This window comes from Ceratotherium simum, chromosome 15 (assembly GCF_057802395.1).
Source record: "Ceratotherium simum simum isolate JZ-2026a chromosome 15, ASM5780239v1, whole genome shotgun sequence".
NCBI lineage: Eukaryota > Metazoa > Chordata > Mammalia > Perissodactyla > Rhinocerotidae > Ceratotherium > Ceratotherium simum.
Window position 1 is genome coordinate 21,513,913 of NC_141914.1, and position 20,067 is coordinate 21,533,979.

Here is a 20,067-nt window from a genome sequence, read left to right on the forward strand (position 1 = left end):
CATCATTAACCCCCCCTCCCCCTCTCTCACACACACACACATTCCCTATATCCATATATCAAAAATATACCAATGGTTCCACCTTTAAAATTTATCCAGGATGTAACCACTTACCATCTTCACTGCTACCCTGGTCTGAGCCACTATCACCTCTCAACCGGACCACTGCAATATCCTCCTAAATGGTCCCTCTGCTTCTACCTTTACCCTTACAGTGTAATATCAACAAAATATAACTTAGATTGTATCTCTTCCACTCCACTTCATTAAGATTTATTCTTATAAATGGTCTACAAGGTCCTACACACGTACTTCCTTATTTCCCTGTCCTCTACTCCACTGCTCACTCATCTCTATCCATAATAGCTTCCCGCTGTTTCTTGACCACATTTGGCAGGCTTTCACATTCAGGGCCTCTGTACTGATTAGTCCTTTAGTCTGGAATGTTCTTCCCCCAGATACACACACAGCTCACTTGCCTCAACTCCTTCAAAGCTTTGCTCAAGTGTTACCAGTTTAGTATGGCTTTCCGTAATCACCCCATTTAAAATTGCAACCCCAGGGCTGGCCCCATGCCTTAGCGGTTAAGTGCTCGCGCTCTGCTGCTGGCGGTCCGGGTTCGGATCCTGGGCGCACACAAACACACCGCTTCTCCAGCCATGCTAAGGCCGTGTCCCACATACAGCAACTAGAAGGATGTGCAGCTATGACCTACAACTATTCACTGGGGCTTTGGGGGGAAAATAAATAAATAAAATCTTTAAAAAAAATCAAAAAAATAAAATAAAATTGCAACCCCATTCCTCCACCCCAAACTCCCATCTGCCTTCCCCACTTTATTTTTCTACTTGATACTTATCTCCTTCTAACCACATAGTTTACTTTTTATTGTCTGCTTCCGTCCACTAGACTAAGCTCCATGAGGGCAAGGATTTTTGTCTGTTTTGTTCACTGCTCTGTCTCCACCTGGAATAGTGCCTAGCACAGAGTAGGTACTTGATAAATATATGCTGAATAAATTAAGCTCAGAGGCAATGGCTATTATTTAAAAACTAGGATGACAGTCTGACAGGTCTATTTTAACTCAAACAGCACTGTGAAAAATGGGTATGAAGAGAGGAGAAGTTGAGAAGATGAAAATGAAGGCAGTATGAGCAGCTGGAAACCTACAAGAATCCAAGGCCTAGACCAAGGCATAAGGCAATAAGGACTTTAAAAAAGGGAGGTGGGGGGTGGGGCAGGCATATTGGCTGGTTACACAAGAGAGTAACAGAGAACCTAAGAAACACGGAAGTTGGGATTAATTTAACAGTCACCAAACTTGGGTAACTAGGCAGGTAATGAGATAGGGAAAGCATAAAGAGCAAAAAGGTGTGAGGGAAAAAGTTAGTTGAATTTTTACTTAATATATCTCAGAACATTTTAGGCGGCTATGGTCCAGAGGTGTTTGGAAACACATGTCAAGTCAAAACTCAGGAAACAAGAGTGGAGTACAGCTAGAGATTTAGGCAATAGCTGAAGCCCTGAGAATAGACTCCCTCACCTAAGAAGAGTGTGTACATTAAGAGAGTGAGGAAAGGACTGAGCATGGAATCCTGGGAAACACTAAACTTAAGAAGCCAATGACATTAGAGGACAACTTAGCAAAGAATAAGAAACCGAACTAAGAGGCATAAAAAAGCAAGGAAAGACTAGCGTCAAGAGATCCAAAGCTGAGGGCCGGCCCCGTGGCTTAGCGGTTAAGTGCGCGCACTCCACTGATGGCGGCCCGGGTTCGGATCCCGGGCGCGCACCGACGCACCACTTCTCCGGCCATGCTGAGGCCACGTCCCACATACAGCAACTAGAAGGATGTGCAGCTATGACATACAACTATCTACTGGGGCTTTGGGGGAAAAATAAATAAATTTAAAAAAAAAAAGAGAAAGATCCAAAGCTGAAATTTCAGTAATGATAAGATGTGGCATAGCAAAGTGTTTCAATGGCAGGAGAGATGAGGACTGAAAAGGCTGTTGGATCTGGTGTATCATGGTTCAGTGATGGTCCTGAAAAGAGCAGTTTCAGACCATGGTTCCAGTAGCAATCAAACTGTACTGAGTTCAAGAGTGAGCAAATGGCAGGCGAGGAACAGGAGGCAGTTAATTTAGTTTCTTACAAAATCACTGGTGGTGAAAGTAAGGAAAGAGCTGTGAACTGGTAACTTGAGGAGAAGCAAAGTCAAAGAAAAACTGTTGAAGTATTTTTGTTTGTATTTTTTAATGGCTAGAAGAGATACAACTTTATTTGTAAGCTGAGTTAAGGATAAAGTTAAAAGAAAGGAAAGAAAAGGAATAACTGAGGAAGCAAGAACATCACAAGAAGAGGGAAATAAGAACACAGAGAAGCTATACAGTGTAATAATTAACAGGCAAGGTTAGCATAAGTCACACAAAACTACACAGAAGTCCCGAATTTGATACTGCAAGTTATGTGACCACGAGCAAGTTATATAACCTCTCTAAGCCTCAGTTTCCCGTAAAACAGTGCTAACAATGGTTATCTACTTTAAAGGACTGTCGTGAAATTATAAGAAATCCGTATAAAGCTCTTTAAGCACGTTACCTGGCACATAATAAAGACTCAAATTTTAACTATTATCATCTTTAGAAAAAAACAATACCACATTTTTTTTCCTGTACATGTAGAATAAGTGACCGGGTATTAGGAGAAATCTAAGTAAAATAAGTGTATGCGAGATGATCCTATTTCTTGTAAAACAAGAGATAAAGTCTCTTGCATGTAAAACTGAGGGTAGCAAGAGTAACGCTGAAGGCTAAGAGAAGAAAATTTCAGAGACCAAGATTCAGACAAGAATCAGTTCTAAGTGAAGGTGAGGTCCAATAAAGAGAATAAACAAACAGAATGCTGAATTGGTGTCAAAGGAATTGCTGTGTAAGTAGAACTCAAGGAATGGTGAGTCTCAGGTTTTAGAAAGGTCATTAACACAAATGTTGAAGTTATCCTTTTTTTAACTATTATGTGATTACAAGGTTTCTTGATTTTAATAAATCATTTGAAAAAGTTAATCGTGATATATTTATGAATGACCTGGAGACATGTATAGCACTGTACTATAATTTAATTCATTTGTTAAACAATCATATGAAAGTGAAAAATAAAAAGATTAAAAAATAAATGCCAAGTTCAAGGGAGGTTTTTAGTTGTAGGGCTACAAGTTCTGTCCTTCCCTTGTCCCAGTCAATATTTTCATAAATAATTTCATTTATTAGGGGTTGCAAAAGCAAATGCCTTCAATGGCTAAGCAACAAATGTAAATGTGTGAAGCCAAAATGTATGATGCAGCAAGGGGCAGTGGTTGGTAAATCAGATAGTAGTACAAGACTTAACTAAAAGCATTCTAATTCAAAAAAATATTAGCAGAATATGCTAGCCAAATAAAACACATCAGGGAATGGATGTGGCAGTCAGTTTACAATTTCTGACTTCAATACAACCACCTAAGATTGACACCTAGGAAGAATGGCTTAAAAGGAAGATCAAATAAGAATTTAAAGGACTCTAATAGACTGGAACACTAAGCCAAACCCACAATATGAAATTTAACGAAGATAAATATAAAGCCCTGCGATTAAAATCAAAGTCCCAATTTATTATGTAGAATGACAGATAAGACTTGACAGTAATTCACCTGGAAAATAAATGATAGGAGTAACTGAACAGAACTCAAAAGGAACCAACACTGAAATGCAGCTAATAAAAAACTTAATGCAATATTAGGTTACAGTAGAAGTATTATGTTCAGATCAATAAAGATAATTCCACTCTACTTTGTACAGTTCAGGCTTCATTTGACATACTGATGATATCCCATTTTAGGCAGTATATTTTATTCATAAAATTAATAAAGGAGAACATATCAAAGGAAGGTTAATGAAACCACGTCTGCTATAGGTTGAATGTTCTAATTTACTACACTATGAGAAATATGGGGGCTCAAATTATATTTAGACTAGAAGTACTTTGCGGATTAACATAAGCCTATCTTTTTGCTCAAATAAATTTTGTTTATTCACTCCATTAATCATCAAAAACTTGCAATTTTCTTTCGAACCGTAGAGGACATTTGTTCATTTTGTAGGTATGTTGAAAATATCCCTTTGACATTTAAAAGCTGTCATTTTGACTGTCTTCATTTTCTGAGACACTGGTAGTGTCTCATTATACATAAAAACTCTGTGAACTACCATTTCACTTCATGGCTCTGTGCTTGCATTCAAATCAAATCCTTTTTTTTTAAAATCTGATTGGGTCCTAAAACCAAAAACCAAAACAAACACCCAATAATGCTGCCACCAATCTTGATTTGAAATAAATGGGCTCAACAATATATGTTCTTTAGACGCTCTTGTTAAACTTACAGATGTTCTGCTGTACATTAAATAGTCACAGGAATAATCCCTGGGGAGAGAGTATCCACCCCTAAGAAACACCATCACAGTAGAGAAAATATTAATATTTTCACATTCCCAAAGTAATTTCGTTTGGAGGCTTGTGCAAAGATAATTCATGTGACTGGGATGTTAATATTTCAAGAAGAGAGAATAACTATGATTGAGCATTTCTATCACTTGCAATTTTCTGAAATATCTCAGGTTTGCTCTTTTCTTAATGTAATCTCTGTTTTGGTTTATCGGACAGAATACCTAAATACTCACAGATTAACTCTAAGTTTTAAAAGCCAAATACAGAAATACAACACATAACAAGTACCATTTAGATGGAGATACTGAAAACAGTCTACTAACATAATGAGAAAGTACTAATTTCAAAGAAGTTACTAGGCTTCCAAAAACCTTGCTAAGGAGTCACTGCAACAAATCCTTTAAAAGGAATCTGCTAGTATATAAAGTGGATCTTATTCAGAAACATCCAAAAAATTACATGATATACAATTCAGGGAGTATATCTCTCAATGCTTCAGTTTTCCTAGTTATCACTTTTATTAATAAACTACAGTCTCGCGTCACTTAACGATGGGGATACATTCTGAGAAATGTGTCATTAGGCGATTTTGGCGTTGTGTGAACATCAGGGTGTACTTACACAGACCTAGATGGTATAGCCTACCACACATTTAGGCTATATAGTACTAATCTTATAGGATCACCATCGTATACGTGGTCAGTCGTTGACCAAAACATCATTATGCGGCGTGTGACTTTACTAACTGCTGATAACCACTCCTCTATGAACTCCACTCCAAAACCATTCACTAAGAAATTTAAATGACGAAATTTTGATCACACCTAACAACAACTTAACAAGAGCTGGAACAACTACATCCTACATTTGGAAAACAGATACCATATGATGCTTTTATCTCCAGATGATTTTTGAGGTCAAAGAAACGAAACTGCTTGACAGCACAGTTTTAAATAGAATCACGATATACTTCTAAAAATTTGATGAGATATAAAGCAGCATATCAGAGAACCCAGTAATAAGACATTCAACAAAGTATCATGGTAGCCCAAGATTCTCCTCAGAATTGGGTTTGGGAACTTGGACTAGCAAAAAAACTTCAAAATAGATATCTTTTCTCTGATGAGTGTGCCAGGCTGGCTAGAGATGGGAATAATGCTAACAGCAAAGTGAGTGTGGATTAGGAAAAAGAGAAATATCCTTTTGCATGGGAGACTGGGGAAGGATATAGGGAAAGGAGGATGAGCACCCAGCCTACAACAATGATTAGGACAAGCTTCATCCTTGTCTCACCCCTTCCAACAAAATAAATACCAAAATTAACAAAGCGTTTTTCTTTTGTTAAAAAAAAAAAGCTATAAATGTACCAGAAAACATGAGTGTGTTTGCAAATCTTGGAGGACAAAATATCTATAAGCTATTAAAGAAAATAACGCCAATTTGATTACATAAAAACGTACAACTTTCATACTTTTTAAAAAAACAGAATCAAATTTTAAAAAATGACAATTTGGCAAAAAAAAAATCTCTGCCCCACTTGACAAAGGCTAATTTGTTTTTGTTTAAAATACAAATTGTGGGCCGGCCCCGTGGCTTAGCGGTTAAGTGCGCGCGCTCCGCTACTGGTGACCTGGGTTCGGATCCCGGGCGCGCACCAACACACCGCTTCTCCGGCCACGCTGAGGCCACGTCCCACATACAGCAACTAGAAGGATGTGCAACTATGACATACAACTGTCTTCTGGGACTTTGGGGGGCAAAAAAAAAAAAGGAGGAGGATTGGCAATAGATGTTAGCTCAGAGCCAGTCTTCCTCAGCAAAAAGAGGAGGATTAGCATGGATGTTAGCTCAGGACTGATCTTCCTCACAAAAAAAATAAATAAATAAAATAAAATACAAATTGTTCCTGAAAGTCAATAAGACTACTGTTCCAATAGAAAAAATGGAAAGGGGCATGAATAGATGGTCACACAAATAGGTAACAAAAATGTAGACAGATGCTCAATCTCATTCATAATTAAAGAAATGTAAAAATAACAATGAGCTACCTTTTTTCACCTATCAAATTGGAAAAGAAAATTCAATCTGAAAGAACTAAGTATTGGAACAGCGTCACTGTCCAATATGCAAGGTAACACACTTCTTGTGAAAGCCCAAACTCTTGCAACCTTTTGGGAAGTCAATGGGTTAAACAAAACCCAGTAAGAACAGCAAGAGCCTGTGGCATTTCAGCAAAGGCCTGCTCCCTTACCCTGCCATCCTACCTCCGTATTTGGGAAACTCTACCCAGCACTCTACTCCAGAGAGGTGCGGCCAAGAAGACGGGTAGCTCCTCCTCCCCTCAGCTCCCAGTCTGGGGCCATGGTTTCACCCCAGAAGGGACAGGCTGTCAGTGGCATCTCTCATCCCTCCAGTTCCAAACTGCAAAAGATCTATTCCAGCTGGGCACAGCCAAGAGGACTGTCTCCCTTCCTCCACTCAGTCCTCACTAGTAAGTCAGAAGTTCTACTCCAGACATAGCAGGCTGGGGCAACGAAAGCCTCATTCTCAAACTTGCTCATAGGACAGAGCTCCCATGCTGGGAGAGGCGAGCTGTGAAGACCAGTGGCTGCCACTGCTTCTCCTCCAGTGTCCCCTCATAAAGTGGGGGTGTTACTCTGGGAAAAGAGAGTCCTCATCCACAGTTCTAATGCAGTAAAACAGGGGTTCTGTCCAGGGGGAAAGGCAACCTATGTGCTCTGCTATGTGACTGACTTTATTTGCAACACAGTAGGGAGAACTCCATGCCTATGGGCTTTGACTAAAAACAATGGAGATCTTTGTGGAGAGCAGTTAAGAGGGGGCTAGTAGGTCCATGACACAAGCAAAAAGACAAGACACCAAAAGTTTAATAGAGAGAACCAAGGAAAGGGCTGGCCAAAAAGAGCCTATTTGTGATTGCAGTTATCTCTGGAGGTAAATAAGGACATGCACAGGTGCTAGGCTGAGCAGGATGTGGGACAGTCTTGAAAGCACACAAGCTGCACACAGATACATAAATGCACAGCAGAAGCATCACTGGCACAAGGGGCTGACAAGCAACCTCTGACCAAACACTGACTGAACAATAAGCTACTCTGACCCAAGAGCAACTCCCAGGAAGCAAAATCACACTCATACCTGGCAGTCAGAAAGACTGTGAATGCCCAAGGCTGTACCCTTTCAGAAGCAATCAGAGGAGAAATTCCAAGCTACTAGTTCCTGGTTCAACATGTGACAAATAAAAATGAACTCCCTAAACTATGATAGTAGCATCCAAGTCACTCACACATGCAATGGTAAAGGATAAAAATATACCCAGCTAAGGAAACTTTAGGCACAAACTTTGACCAAAAAGTGACATTAAAAAGAAGCAAGATCTCAAATCAATAACCTTAACTTACCCCTTAAGAAACTAGGAGGAAAAGAAAAAAGAGCAAAATAAACTCACAGCAAGCTGCTAGAAGAAAATAATAATGACTATAACAGAAATAAATGAATGAGAGAAAAGTAAGAAAAAAAAAAAAAAAGAAACCAGAAGTTGGTTCACTGAAAAAAAAAAATCAACAAAATTGACAAACCTTTAGCTAGACTGACCACGAAAAAGAGAGAGAGAAGACTCAAATGATCAAAGCCAGGAATGAAAGAGGTGACATCACAACTGACCTTACAGAAATAAACAGAAATTTAAGGGCAAGCATGAATAACTTTATGCCAATAGGTAGGATAGTTTAAATGAAATGAACAAATTACCAAAATGGACAAAAGAAGCAATAGAAAATCTAAATACACCTATTACAAGTAAAGAAACTGAATCAGTAATTTAAAAACTTCCCACAACAAGTATCCAGGTATAGTTGGCTTCACTGGAGAAATCTACCAAACTTTCAAAGAATTAACACCAATTCTTCACAAACTCTTAAAAAAAAAATAGAAGAGGAAAACACTTCCCAACTCATTCTATGAGGTCAGTATTACCCTGATAACAAAAGCAGACAAAGATATCACAACAGACCGGGGGGGGGGGGGGGGGGGGGGGACGACAACACTACTAGTCAATATCCCTTATGACTATAAATGCAAAAATCTCTAAAAAATACTATCCTGCAACATATAAAAATAATTATACACCATGACCAAAATGGAATTAATTCCAGAAATGCAAGGTAGGTTTAGCATTGAAAAAATTAAAGTAAAATACCTTATTAATAGAATAAAGGACAAAAACAACATGATCATTTCAACAGATGGAGAAAAAACATTTAACAAAATCCAACAACCTTTCATGATAAAAATGCTCAACAAACTCTGAATAGAAGAGAACTTCCTCAACCTGATAAACGACATCTACAAAAACCGCACAGCTAACATCATATCAAATATGAAAGACTGAATGTTTTTTCCCCCTAAAATCAAGAACAAGACAAGGATGTCGGCTTTCATCTCTTCTCAACATTGTATTAAAGGTTCTAGCAAGGGCAGTGGCAAGAAAAAGAATAGAAGGCATCCAAAACATTAAATTTTGATAAAAGGTCAATTCAAGAAGATGAAACTATTATATACATATATGCACCAAACAACAGAGTCCTAAATATATGAAGCCAATATTGATAGAATTGCAGCAAGAAATAGACAATCCTACAACAATAGTTGGAGACTTTAACACACCACTTTCAATAAGGGACAGGACATCTAGATAGAAGAGCAATAAAGAAATAGAGGACTTGAACAACATTATAAACCAACTGGACCTATCAGATATATAGAATATTCCACCCCAAAACAGTAGAATACACATTCTTCTCACCTGCACATGGGATATTATCCAGGACAGGCCACAAAACAAATCTCAATAAATTTAAAAAGAAAGAAATCACACAAAGTATCTTCTCCAACTAAAATGGGATGAAACTAGAAATCAATAACAGAAGGAAAACCAAATAATTCACAAATGTGTGGAAACTAAACAACACACTCTAAACAACCAACAGGTCAAAGAGGAAATTAAACAACACACTCAAACAAGAAAAATCAGAAAACACTTAAGAGATAAATGAAAACAATACAACACACCAAAACTTATGGAAGGCAGCACTCAGAGGGAAATTTACAGCTGTAAATGCCCACACTAAGAAAAAAGATCTCAAGTAAAGAACCTAACTTTACACCCTGAAGAGCTAGGAAAAGAAGAGAAAACTAAACCTAAACAGAACTAACTAAACAAAACTAAACTAAACCTAGCAGAAAGAAGGAAACAGTAAAGATTAGAGCAGAGATAAATAAAATAGAAAACAGAAAAAAGAATAGATTCAACAAAAGCAAAAGTTAGTTCTTTGAAAAGATCAACAAAAAACTTTTAGCTAGAATGACAAAGAAAAAAGAGAGAAGGCATAAATAACTAAAACCAGAAATGAAAGTGAGGACGTTACTACTGACTTTACATAAATAAAAAGGACTATAACAGAGTACTATGAACAACTGTGTGCTAACACATTAGATAACCTACAAGAAATTGATAAATTCCAAGAAACACACCAATTACTAAATTGACTCAAGATGAAATACAAAAATCTCAACAAACCTATATAACAAGTAGAGACTGAATCAGTAATCAAAAACTTCCCAAAAATGTAAAGTCCAGGACAAGATAGTTTCAATGGTAAATTCTAACAAATACTTAAAGAGGAATTAACAACAATCCGTCTCAACCTCTTCCAAAAAATAGAAAAGTATATAAGTAAGGTCTTTAGATTAATGCCTGGTTATAGTAAGCAACACATAATGTTTTGGCTATAATTATTATTACTACTACTATTATTATACAGCAAATGGCTATTTATTCTCTTCTAAAAGTTCTCCCAAGTAGATATTGCACAATCTCCACTTGTTCAACAATCATTACCAAGATGTTTTTAAATGTTATATTTCTAACACACTGCTTCTGGAGAAATCTACATTCTATGCTAAATAGTATAGCATACTATACAGACTCTGGAGACAGACTGCCTAGAGATGACTCCTAACTTTGCCACTCAGTAGCTGTACCACTTTTGGGTAATTTACTTAACTGCTATTACCTCAGTTTCTTCTTCTATAAAATGGGGAATAACAACAGTACCCATTCTTCACTGGGTTGCTGTGAGGCTTAAGTGAGTTATAAAGTACATGTGGAGAGCTTAGAGCAATGTTTGTCACATAGCAAGTGCAATATATATTTGCTATTGTTAAGCAATAATTTGTAAAATAGTAAGTTAATGTTTATTAAGTGTTAATTATATGCAAGGTGTTATAATAAGCACTTAATAAATATTGTTACATTTTTTTCCTTACAGAATCCCTATTGTACAGATGAGAGGGGGGAAAAGGCTTACAAAGGTAAATATCTTGCCCAGTCATATTGTTATCAAATAGCAAAACTGGCATGCAAACCCAACTATTTCTAGCTACAAAGCCAGTACTCTTTACTTTTCAGAATGGACTCATCCCTACTCTTTCCTCTCCAAGGCTAGTGGCAAACAGGCATAATCAAGCACAGCATTCCCTCTGATCCCAGAAGCAGTAGTACAGTCTTCCCCTTCTGCACACAGCCCTCCACACAGTTACTATCAAAAGAACAAAGTTGGTATGAGGAATGAAATCAATGTGCTATTCTTGCTATTTAAACTGTCTCATACAAGTAGCAGGAGAGTTTTATTTAAGGAAGGTTATCTCTTTATTATTTATGTAATCAATCTATGATGAATCACAAGTAAAATATTTTTACATGTAAGGTTACTTACAGAAATTTTTCTTAAAGAAAACTATTAAATGATTTAAATAAAATTGAAGACTCCTGTAAAGACACAATGTGGTTTACATACTACATCCTTCAGAGTCCTAGGGTTCTACAGAGGTGAGCTGCAACTCAGAGATGGCCAAGTCATCTGGTCCCACACCCCAGTTTCAATCAGAGTAACTTTGCTTTTTCTCTCTTCTATCTGTAAATAGGGGTTATTCATAAAATGTCATTTGGGAGGATGGGGTTTCTACTGCCAAATATGATATTAAAAAAACACTATTATAGAGGATACTTGGAATTCAAACAAGTATTTTAAGCCCAGACTTGCAAAACACTCAAAAATCCCATTATTCTCTGATAAAGGGAAAAGAGAGCTACTTACTCTGAACTAAATCTGTTACTAAAACTTATTGGGCAACCTACAGTATACTAATTGACTACATGATGCTCCAGTTACCATAGCAAATACTAATAACTCCAACCAGAACACTATGGCTAAGACTAATTAGGTCACATCTCTAGTCTCTGTCCTGACTTAATTCCTCCTTCTTCCTGTTACTCTGGCTACTCCTTTCCCCAGTTATTGGCTAAAAACTGATTATTTATAATTCTTAAAGAAAACAGTATTTAAAATGCCAGGGTGGAGCACAATGAAGAGAAGGTCACCAAAACAGACCTAACCAATCAGTCAGACTGTGGTCAGTGGAAATATTTGCTAAATATTACAATAATCTTACTTTAACTTCACCCAGAGCTGAAAGGTGCTTATGGATAAAAATTATAATGAGGCCTTGGGTAGCTCAGCTACAATTCTAAAATTAAAAATAACAACGGGGGAGTAGTTAAGAGTATTACAACAGTAGTACAACAATATTCCATGGAGTAGTACAACTCCTCCATGGAATATTATACAACCAATAACTGCAAATATTATGAGGCAACAAGAGAATGTTTTTATGAGATCTGGAATATTTAATAAGATTATAAATAATTATTCATACAACTACATAAAACAGGTACATATGGAATAAGACGTGTAGAATTGAAGTCAAAATCGCGATAGTGAGTACAATATTTTTCTTTAAAATTTTCCTAAAAGGGAGTAGTAAAGGCTCAGAGAGAAGAGACACAAGAAAGAGAATGAAGAAGACTCAAGACAGATGACAATACATACAAAGATTTAGAAAAGATCAAAGTAACAGAATAAGATGGATAGAAACCCAACAAAAGAGGGGTAGAAAAACCCAGAGAAAGAGGCTGATAGAGATGCATAGAGGAAGTAACCAACACAGAGAGAGAGACAGACACCCAACACCATAGTTAAAGAGGGAAAAGAAATCTGAGAGGGTGACATAGACCAAGAGAGAGGGACAGAAACTCAGGGACAGAAAGATAAGAGACCTAGAGCCCAGAGCAAAAGGGTCAGAAACTCAGAAATTGAACAGAGACTGCAGAGAAAGGAGAGAAAAGACTTACAAGAAGAGAGCGATAAAAAAATGACAGAGGGAAAGAGAGTCAGAGATGATAATAATGATGATGAGAGGATTACAAAAATTCCCACATACATTTGAACTCATCCATCTTGGAACCTAATCAAGTCTTTCATCCCTGTAATCCTGAAACACTGAATTATTCTTCTTTCTCATCCTCACAATGCCCTCAACTCATTCCCCTAACTGCCTCCTTACACCTCTTTTAGGCTCACATTCTTATCACTGACCTCCTGCCTAGAGCTTTCCCCTGAGCAATCTGAAACCCTGAAAAGAAACTCTTCATGGAGTTTTGAACTCCAGTCTCTTTGTAGAGGGTCCTTTTTACTGCCTTGCCCTAGAGAAAAACCTGGATCCCACCCAAAGGCACTGGTTTCCTTGCAGCTGTCTCAACTGAAGACTGATCTCACTGTTCAAAATATTTCAGGACCCGAAGGTAATATTGGCAAACTGTTGGCTCTTGAGTGTCCTGGCCTCAAACATCCCCTCTCCCTCCTTCTTGAACTCCTAAGAGTTCCACTACATGGTTACACACCCTATCTACCCAACCTTATCAATGTCATCTCTCCACTTAGCACCCTCCCCAGCATCACATATGAAGTCACACACATATCTGTCTACTGGGCATCTCCATTTGCATGTCCCACAGGCATCTCAAACTATTAATTTATTACTTTCTCCCCCAAAACTCTGCTAATATATACATAAAGACAATACATAAAGCTTCCATTAGAAAAATGCCTACCTAATACAGGACTGACACATTCAGAGAGAAATCATCTTCAAGGATTTGTAAGAATTTCATAAGACATTTAGATCCCTTTCTAAACAGCAGCTCTGAGTTCACTCTCAGTAACTTGCTCTCAGAGAGTTAGAACTGATAACAACAAACCTGAGCTCTTAACCCTAGAGCAGAATCCATCTTCTCATATGGGACAGATAAGTTTACTACCTGGTCTCTTGAGTGATATGTTAGTCCTGCCAGAACAATTCAGAAGAACGGAAGTGCAGATCATGACTAGGACAAGGAGAAATTAGCTTTTCATTGGCTGGAAGATTGTGGGAGGTCCTGAAACTGTATATTTCTGCATATCTTCAGAAAATTTCCTTTTTTTTTTGACAAGGAAGGATCATTATTTTCAGCAATATATCACAATTTTTCTTTCTTTGTAATGGAGCTATCCAAAACTTAGAGGTGTCTTTTTTTCCTATTTTGGAAAATTTACAATGCTCAAGAGAAAGTTCTGAGATAAATAAAATATTAGAAAGTGTATTTCTTTTTTATAATAGAAAGAGGTTCACTGTCCTTCCGGTTAATCTCCCTTAATGACTTCTCAATTGCTCTTTATTTGTAAGACCATTTAAGATAAATAAGCAGCTCTGAATAGCAGCAGGGAGGAAATTACCCTCTGGGATACACAGACAACAGTCAGTCCACTGCCACCACCAAAGAAGGACTAAGTGAGGGTGAGGGAAGATTGTGATGGGGGCTTCCACCAAATCAAAACCAAACAGGTAAGCCTTTAGGTGCCACCACAAATAGAACCTTACATTCAAAAGGTTTGATATTCTTCCCTTTCTGCTCTTTACCTTCATAAGAGTTAAATGAGTTAATATTTTAAAGCACTGAAACAGTGCCTGGTATACAGCGAATGTTATATGAGTTAAAATAAAGTGCCCAAGCAAAAGGTTTAGGAGCTTTGTAAGGAGACCTTTGCAAATCAATCTACATGCAATCCAGTGGAGTGGTTCATGGAACAAATAATTCTGACCTTTACTTTCCTCCCTGGAGTATTATAATATCTAGCATCTAATAACAAAAAGCCATAAGGATGCAAAATTCCATTATAAGAGTGCTGTAAATGTAACAGATACTCCATAATTTTATTTGGGAAGGGACAGGAAAAAGTAAAGACATGCCAAAATAGGTAAGATTAAAAACAATAACAGTTTGTTAGGTTTTAAAAAAAGTAGCATAAAAAAAAGTAGCATGAACGAAGTAACTGGCTTTAGAAACAAAAGAGCTCACACACTTATGACGGTTTACAGGCCCCAATACAAGCAGAGGCATCATTTAAACTTTAAAAAAAAAAAAAAGGCACCTGAGAAGTGTCACTAAAGGGCCAATTTGCTAATTATGGTTGTTAAAACATTAGCTATGACACACACACACATATATGCAACAATTATATATCTATAGGCATGTATAGCACAATCCTGGCTTAATACATAGCTATTAAGCCACATTACAGGCTCTGTCATGAATAAAAAGAATTTCTAAGGAAATAATCTAAATAAAACTTAATGGAAAATGATTAAACTAGTACACTGGGAAACAGTTATGCGAAGTAAAAAGAACACTGGGCTAGAAATCAAGAGACATTATGGATCTAAGGACTTTAGATATTATATGCATAAAATCTGAGGCCCAAAACATCATGTGAACTTATCCAAAGTCATATTTATTTAGCCAAAAGATTAAGTGGTTTGTTACCTGTCCAGTCCCTTCACCCCAAGCCAGTGAAGGAAAAATATAAGGAAAGATTGAACCTGGGAAGAAGGAACAGGGAACAGGCAGAAAGAAAAAGACCAGGGTAAAACAGAAGAAACAGATTTTTCTCTGCTTCCAACTCCAGTGAGTATAATGACATTAGTTATTGCATCTTCTGAAAAGAAAGACAGACCAAGGGGGAAGGCGGAATTCACAACAAAATCTTCTTTAATTATCCTTTGCTTTCACAGAATTCAATGTGGTCATAAATAGTGACCACTTAATATAACCAGCTCTATAACATTATATCTTTTCCAACTTTTTCCCTAGCCAAGGATAGGTTAAACTTGCTTCCCAATGTTTAAGTCTCATTCTGGTCCTACCAAAGTCCTCCTGCTTCCCCTTCCTTTCTAATACTTCCACGTAACAAAATGGCATCCTTTCCCTCCCTCCAATAAACAAGTGAACTATCACGGGGCTCCAGAAGCACATAAGGAACATAGAAAGGTTTAAAAATGTATATAAATTTGCTTTAGAACTGAAGAGAGATGTTTAAAAAGAGAAGAAAATTCTAAAAAGTTCATTCCCTTCATCTTTTCCTTAACATTTTCCTGATATAACTAATGACATTCAATGATTCTTCTTGAGCTCAGACACTAGGGCCTGTGTTTTGGAATTCTTCCATTCAGTTAGCAAAACTGTTTCACTGCGAGTTGGGGGGAGAAAAACGGAGACTACTTCTAGAGGAATAACAAGTCAATCGAATATTCAGTACACACTTTCTACAAGACCTACCTTCTCACCACTTGAGTAGAAGAAATACCGCAACCGGACTATGTTACAGTGATCTAGCTTTCTCATGATTTGGAGCTCTCGGTTCTGAAAAGGAAACACATGAAAATATTTTTTTAAAGGATAACTGCTATTCATCATTATTGACTAAGATGCTTCTGAAATAACATTAAACACTACAAACAGCAGGGTCTAGATATGTCACTGAAAAGTATGGTCTATAGACCAGTGCTGACTTGCAAACTATTTGTTACGAACTATTTATTACTGCTCTGCAATAAAATAAATACAGAAGTTGAGAATAGGTGTTTACAATCTCTTCTAGCAATCTGACAGAAAATTTTATATCTATGAATCTTATAATAAAAAGGGGGGCCTATATTTTGTACTTTTTAAAATTTCACTTTTCTAGTAATTCATTTGTATTGTATTTTACAAAAATATCAGTCTTTAATGAATCAGAAATTTTAAAACTAGTACTTCACCACAAATAGCTTGAGAAGCACTGGTCTATTGTATGTAAGATATCTGAAATGAGCTATTACTACTGTAATTTTTTGCAACTATAATAAAAATCAAATTTCTCACCACACAAATGAATTTGGGTGCAAAGAAAACCCTTACAAGCCCTATTGCTTTCCAAGATACAGTGGAAAATTTGAAAGTCAGCCCCATTAGTAGGGCTCAGTTGCTAAGTTTTAGAGAGTTAAAATATGGCATACTAGAAATTATACAGGCCTGATAAATTAATGCACCACACAAATAATTTTCCCTTCGGAGAGTTTCAAAGTTACGCTCATTCTTCATGGAAAGAAAACATTAAATAATATAATGACTTCCTAACACCTTAAGTTTTGCAGTAATAATCAGGAGTATATATTAACAAAGAAGATAAATTCCAACAATATATTTGGCTGTCAGAAATCCAGTTAATAAAGGCCAAATTACATAACACAAAGAAAGAATACCAAAATACCAGCTACATGGATCGAAAATCTAAAATTTCAGTTAAAATAATGACTTAGAAGAGCTAGACAACATAAAGTATATACCTGGGAATCTGGAAGGGAAATGCTGTTAAGGTTAGAAAAAAAGGCCAAAAAAAGAGGAGGAGGATGCATAGGGGACGAGGAGCCTAATAAGCAGAACTGTCCTAGAGCAGAGTAGGCTCCGGTTCTTAGAAGATGGTAGCAGGAATAAGCGAATGTTCCTCTTCCTCTAGAAACTTCCAATAGGCTCTATGATTGTTTTAGCATGTCCTCTCAGGGAAACAGGAAACTCAAGAGGACTCTTTCTCTGTCCTTTTAAACTGACCATGAGAGTTAGGCTTATGTATACAGTGATATTTAAAATTCTTTTGTGAGACACCAAGCTTTCACTCTATTACTTGCTATAAAATGTTTATAGCTGAAGCAATAAATAGAAACTCAGAACAGTATAATTGTTTTAACAAAGGTAATAACTGATGTTGGACTCTAAGTTTTGACTGTTGCAGAGGACATAGAAAACGTTACCAATTCCAAAACTGTGCCCATTTCCATTCCAAATTGAAGCTATTTCTGGCAGTATGCCTATATTTTGCCAATTCACATCTAGGTAGCTAGTTTTGCGGGAGAACTACTAGCACGCTAGGACTCACTCCCTCTCATGATATACACATATTAAGATTGATTGTTCAACATAGCCAACTATGTTAAAATAAGCTATCTATTTTTCCAGACTCATTAGCCAAGGTAACAGAGAACTATTAAATTCCCAGATAACAGAAGTTGTGAAAGATTATGCATACTATCTTTTATCAGAAAAGATGCATAAGTGAAGCAAGTACATGGACTTACATATTCATCTACTCTTACTCTTCTGTTCATATTCTATTCTTTAACAAAGGAGGCTTAAATTTTCTCATTTTAAAATTCCATAAAAGACCCAAAATACAAATTTCATACAGCAATATTTATAAGTATTAATCAAGTCAGTATTAGGCAAACAAAGTTCATGCCTAAGATGCATTTAAATATACAACTAATAGACAACATATATTACTAATGCATGTAAATGTACAACCCAAGCCTAGCCATTTTTACTGAATCATTCTTTATTAGTTCACTAATGACATACTAATTCTATAGAAAACAGTTATTCTACAAATATAGTGTACCTAATTCTGTGCCAGGCATTATTCAGTGTTAAGGACATGGCAGCGAATAAATCTAACAAAGTTCCTATCCTCGTGAAACTTACAGTCTACAGAGGACAGGGAGGAATAAACAATGGATCTCTATGTAGAGTAAGAGGACAGAACATGATAGAGAGAAGGGGCTATATTTTAGATAGAGAAGCCAGAGCAGACCTCATAAAGAAGGTAAGATCTGAACACAAACTCGAATGATACGAACATGAGAACCATGTGAAGATATGGGATAGAGCACTGCAGTTATAGGAAGCTCCAAATGTAGATGCCTAGAGGTGAGCTTGGCATATTCAAAAAATAGCTAGAAGGATAAAGCGATTGCAGCATGCTGAATAAAAGAAGAGAGGTGGGAGATAAGTTCAAAGAGGTAGGCAGGGGATATGTTAAGTTCAAAGAGGTAGGCAGGGGATATGTTAATCATGGAAAGAAACTGAATTTCACACTAAATGTAAAGGAAAGCCAACGAGGTTCTGACCAGGAAAATGACATGATCTGACTTACCTTTTTAAAAGATCATTCTAAAAATTGAAGAGAATAAATTTGAGGGAGAAAGCGGGTCAAAAGTTCTGTTTTCCATCTAATAAATTCGAAATCCTTATTAGACATCCAAGTGAAAATACTGAGGCTTAGGGTAGAAGTTGGGGCTGGAAATATGCATCTGGGGGTCATCTGCATGAAGAGGACTTAAACAAGGGGACCCAATGGTATCACTTAGGGAAGAAGTTCAGACAAAAAAAAAATACTCGTAGGTATGAAAAGGAGTGAAACAAGTGAATGAATCAAGCCAATGAAGTAGGATGAAAAACAGGAGAGAATGTTATCTTAGAAGGCAAGCTGAAAAAAGAGTTTTCAGAAAAAGGGAGTGACCATTTATGCCAAAAGCTGCTGAAAGGCTGATTAAGATGAAAACAGAAAACTGACAATTGGATATGGCAAATGCAGGATGCTGGTGACTCTTACAAGAGTGATTTCAGTAGAACAGTAGTGACAAAAGCCTAACTAGAGTAAATTAAAGTGGGGCTGGGAGACACAGGAGATGGACTAAGAAGACAGAAAGTTCAAAACGAGAGGAGATTTCCAGCTACAGTAGAATGAAGAGATGGACAAATTCACTCCCCCAAAACACCTATAAAAACAACCATTTCAGGGCTCTAGAGATCAACCAAAGGCAACAAGAAATCGAGATGCATTTATTCATGAAATATGGCTAGATATTGGAGTTAAGACAGTGTATGTGTGTGGGGGGGAGTGGCAGTGGCCTTCATGCCAGGGGATGCTACCACCACTCCCCCACCCCCAGCTCAGACAGTTGAGGTAGTTTTACCAGGGGACGGGTGGCCATGAAAACCAGGAATTTTGTTTCCAGAGGAAGCTACCATCATTTAGAACAGAGAGCAAAACCCCATGTCCAGTGGCACTGGCAGTAAAAGTAGCAATGTGATAGGAAACAAAGTAAGAAAGCCCACAGCTCTGCTACTCTGAGGATGCAGTCCCAGCTGAGGAAAATGACAGACTGGCAGAACACTAAGAAATTTAAGAGGGAGACCCTGGAAATGAGAGGGGCATAGAAGGGGTAATAAATAAGCCCTCCACACATCCCTGGCTGGCGGAAAGGCTGTGCACACATGCAGAGGAGACTCAAGACGGCCTCGGATAAAGTAAAAGCTGAAGTCGTCTTAAAAACTACCTAAATTTTGAAAGTACTCTCCAATCCACGTACAGAATCATCAAAAAACGATGGAAGCTTTATAAACTCAAATTTGTGAGCACAGTCTCTAACCAATAGCTGCCTAGAATAAAAAATTTGAAACAGAATTCAGGGGCT

General features: G+C 37.2%; 1 protein-coding gene across 2 annotated transcripts in view; it reads right to left on the minus strand.

Annotated features, from left to right (window-relative positions):
- GSK3B (glycogen synthase kinase 3 beta) overlaps positions 1–20,067 on the minus strand; it is a 199,096-nt gene that overhangs the window by 87,947 nt on the left and 91,082 nt on the right. For both annotated transcript variants that reach the window (XM_004436530.3, XM_004436531.3), the window contains exon 3: positions 16,055–16,138. In XM_004436530.3, the coding sequence (XP_004436587.1) occupies positions 16,055–16,138 (84 nt within the window). The remainder of the gene's footprint in view (positions 1–16,054; positions 16,139–20,067) is intronic.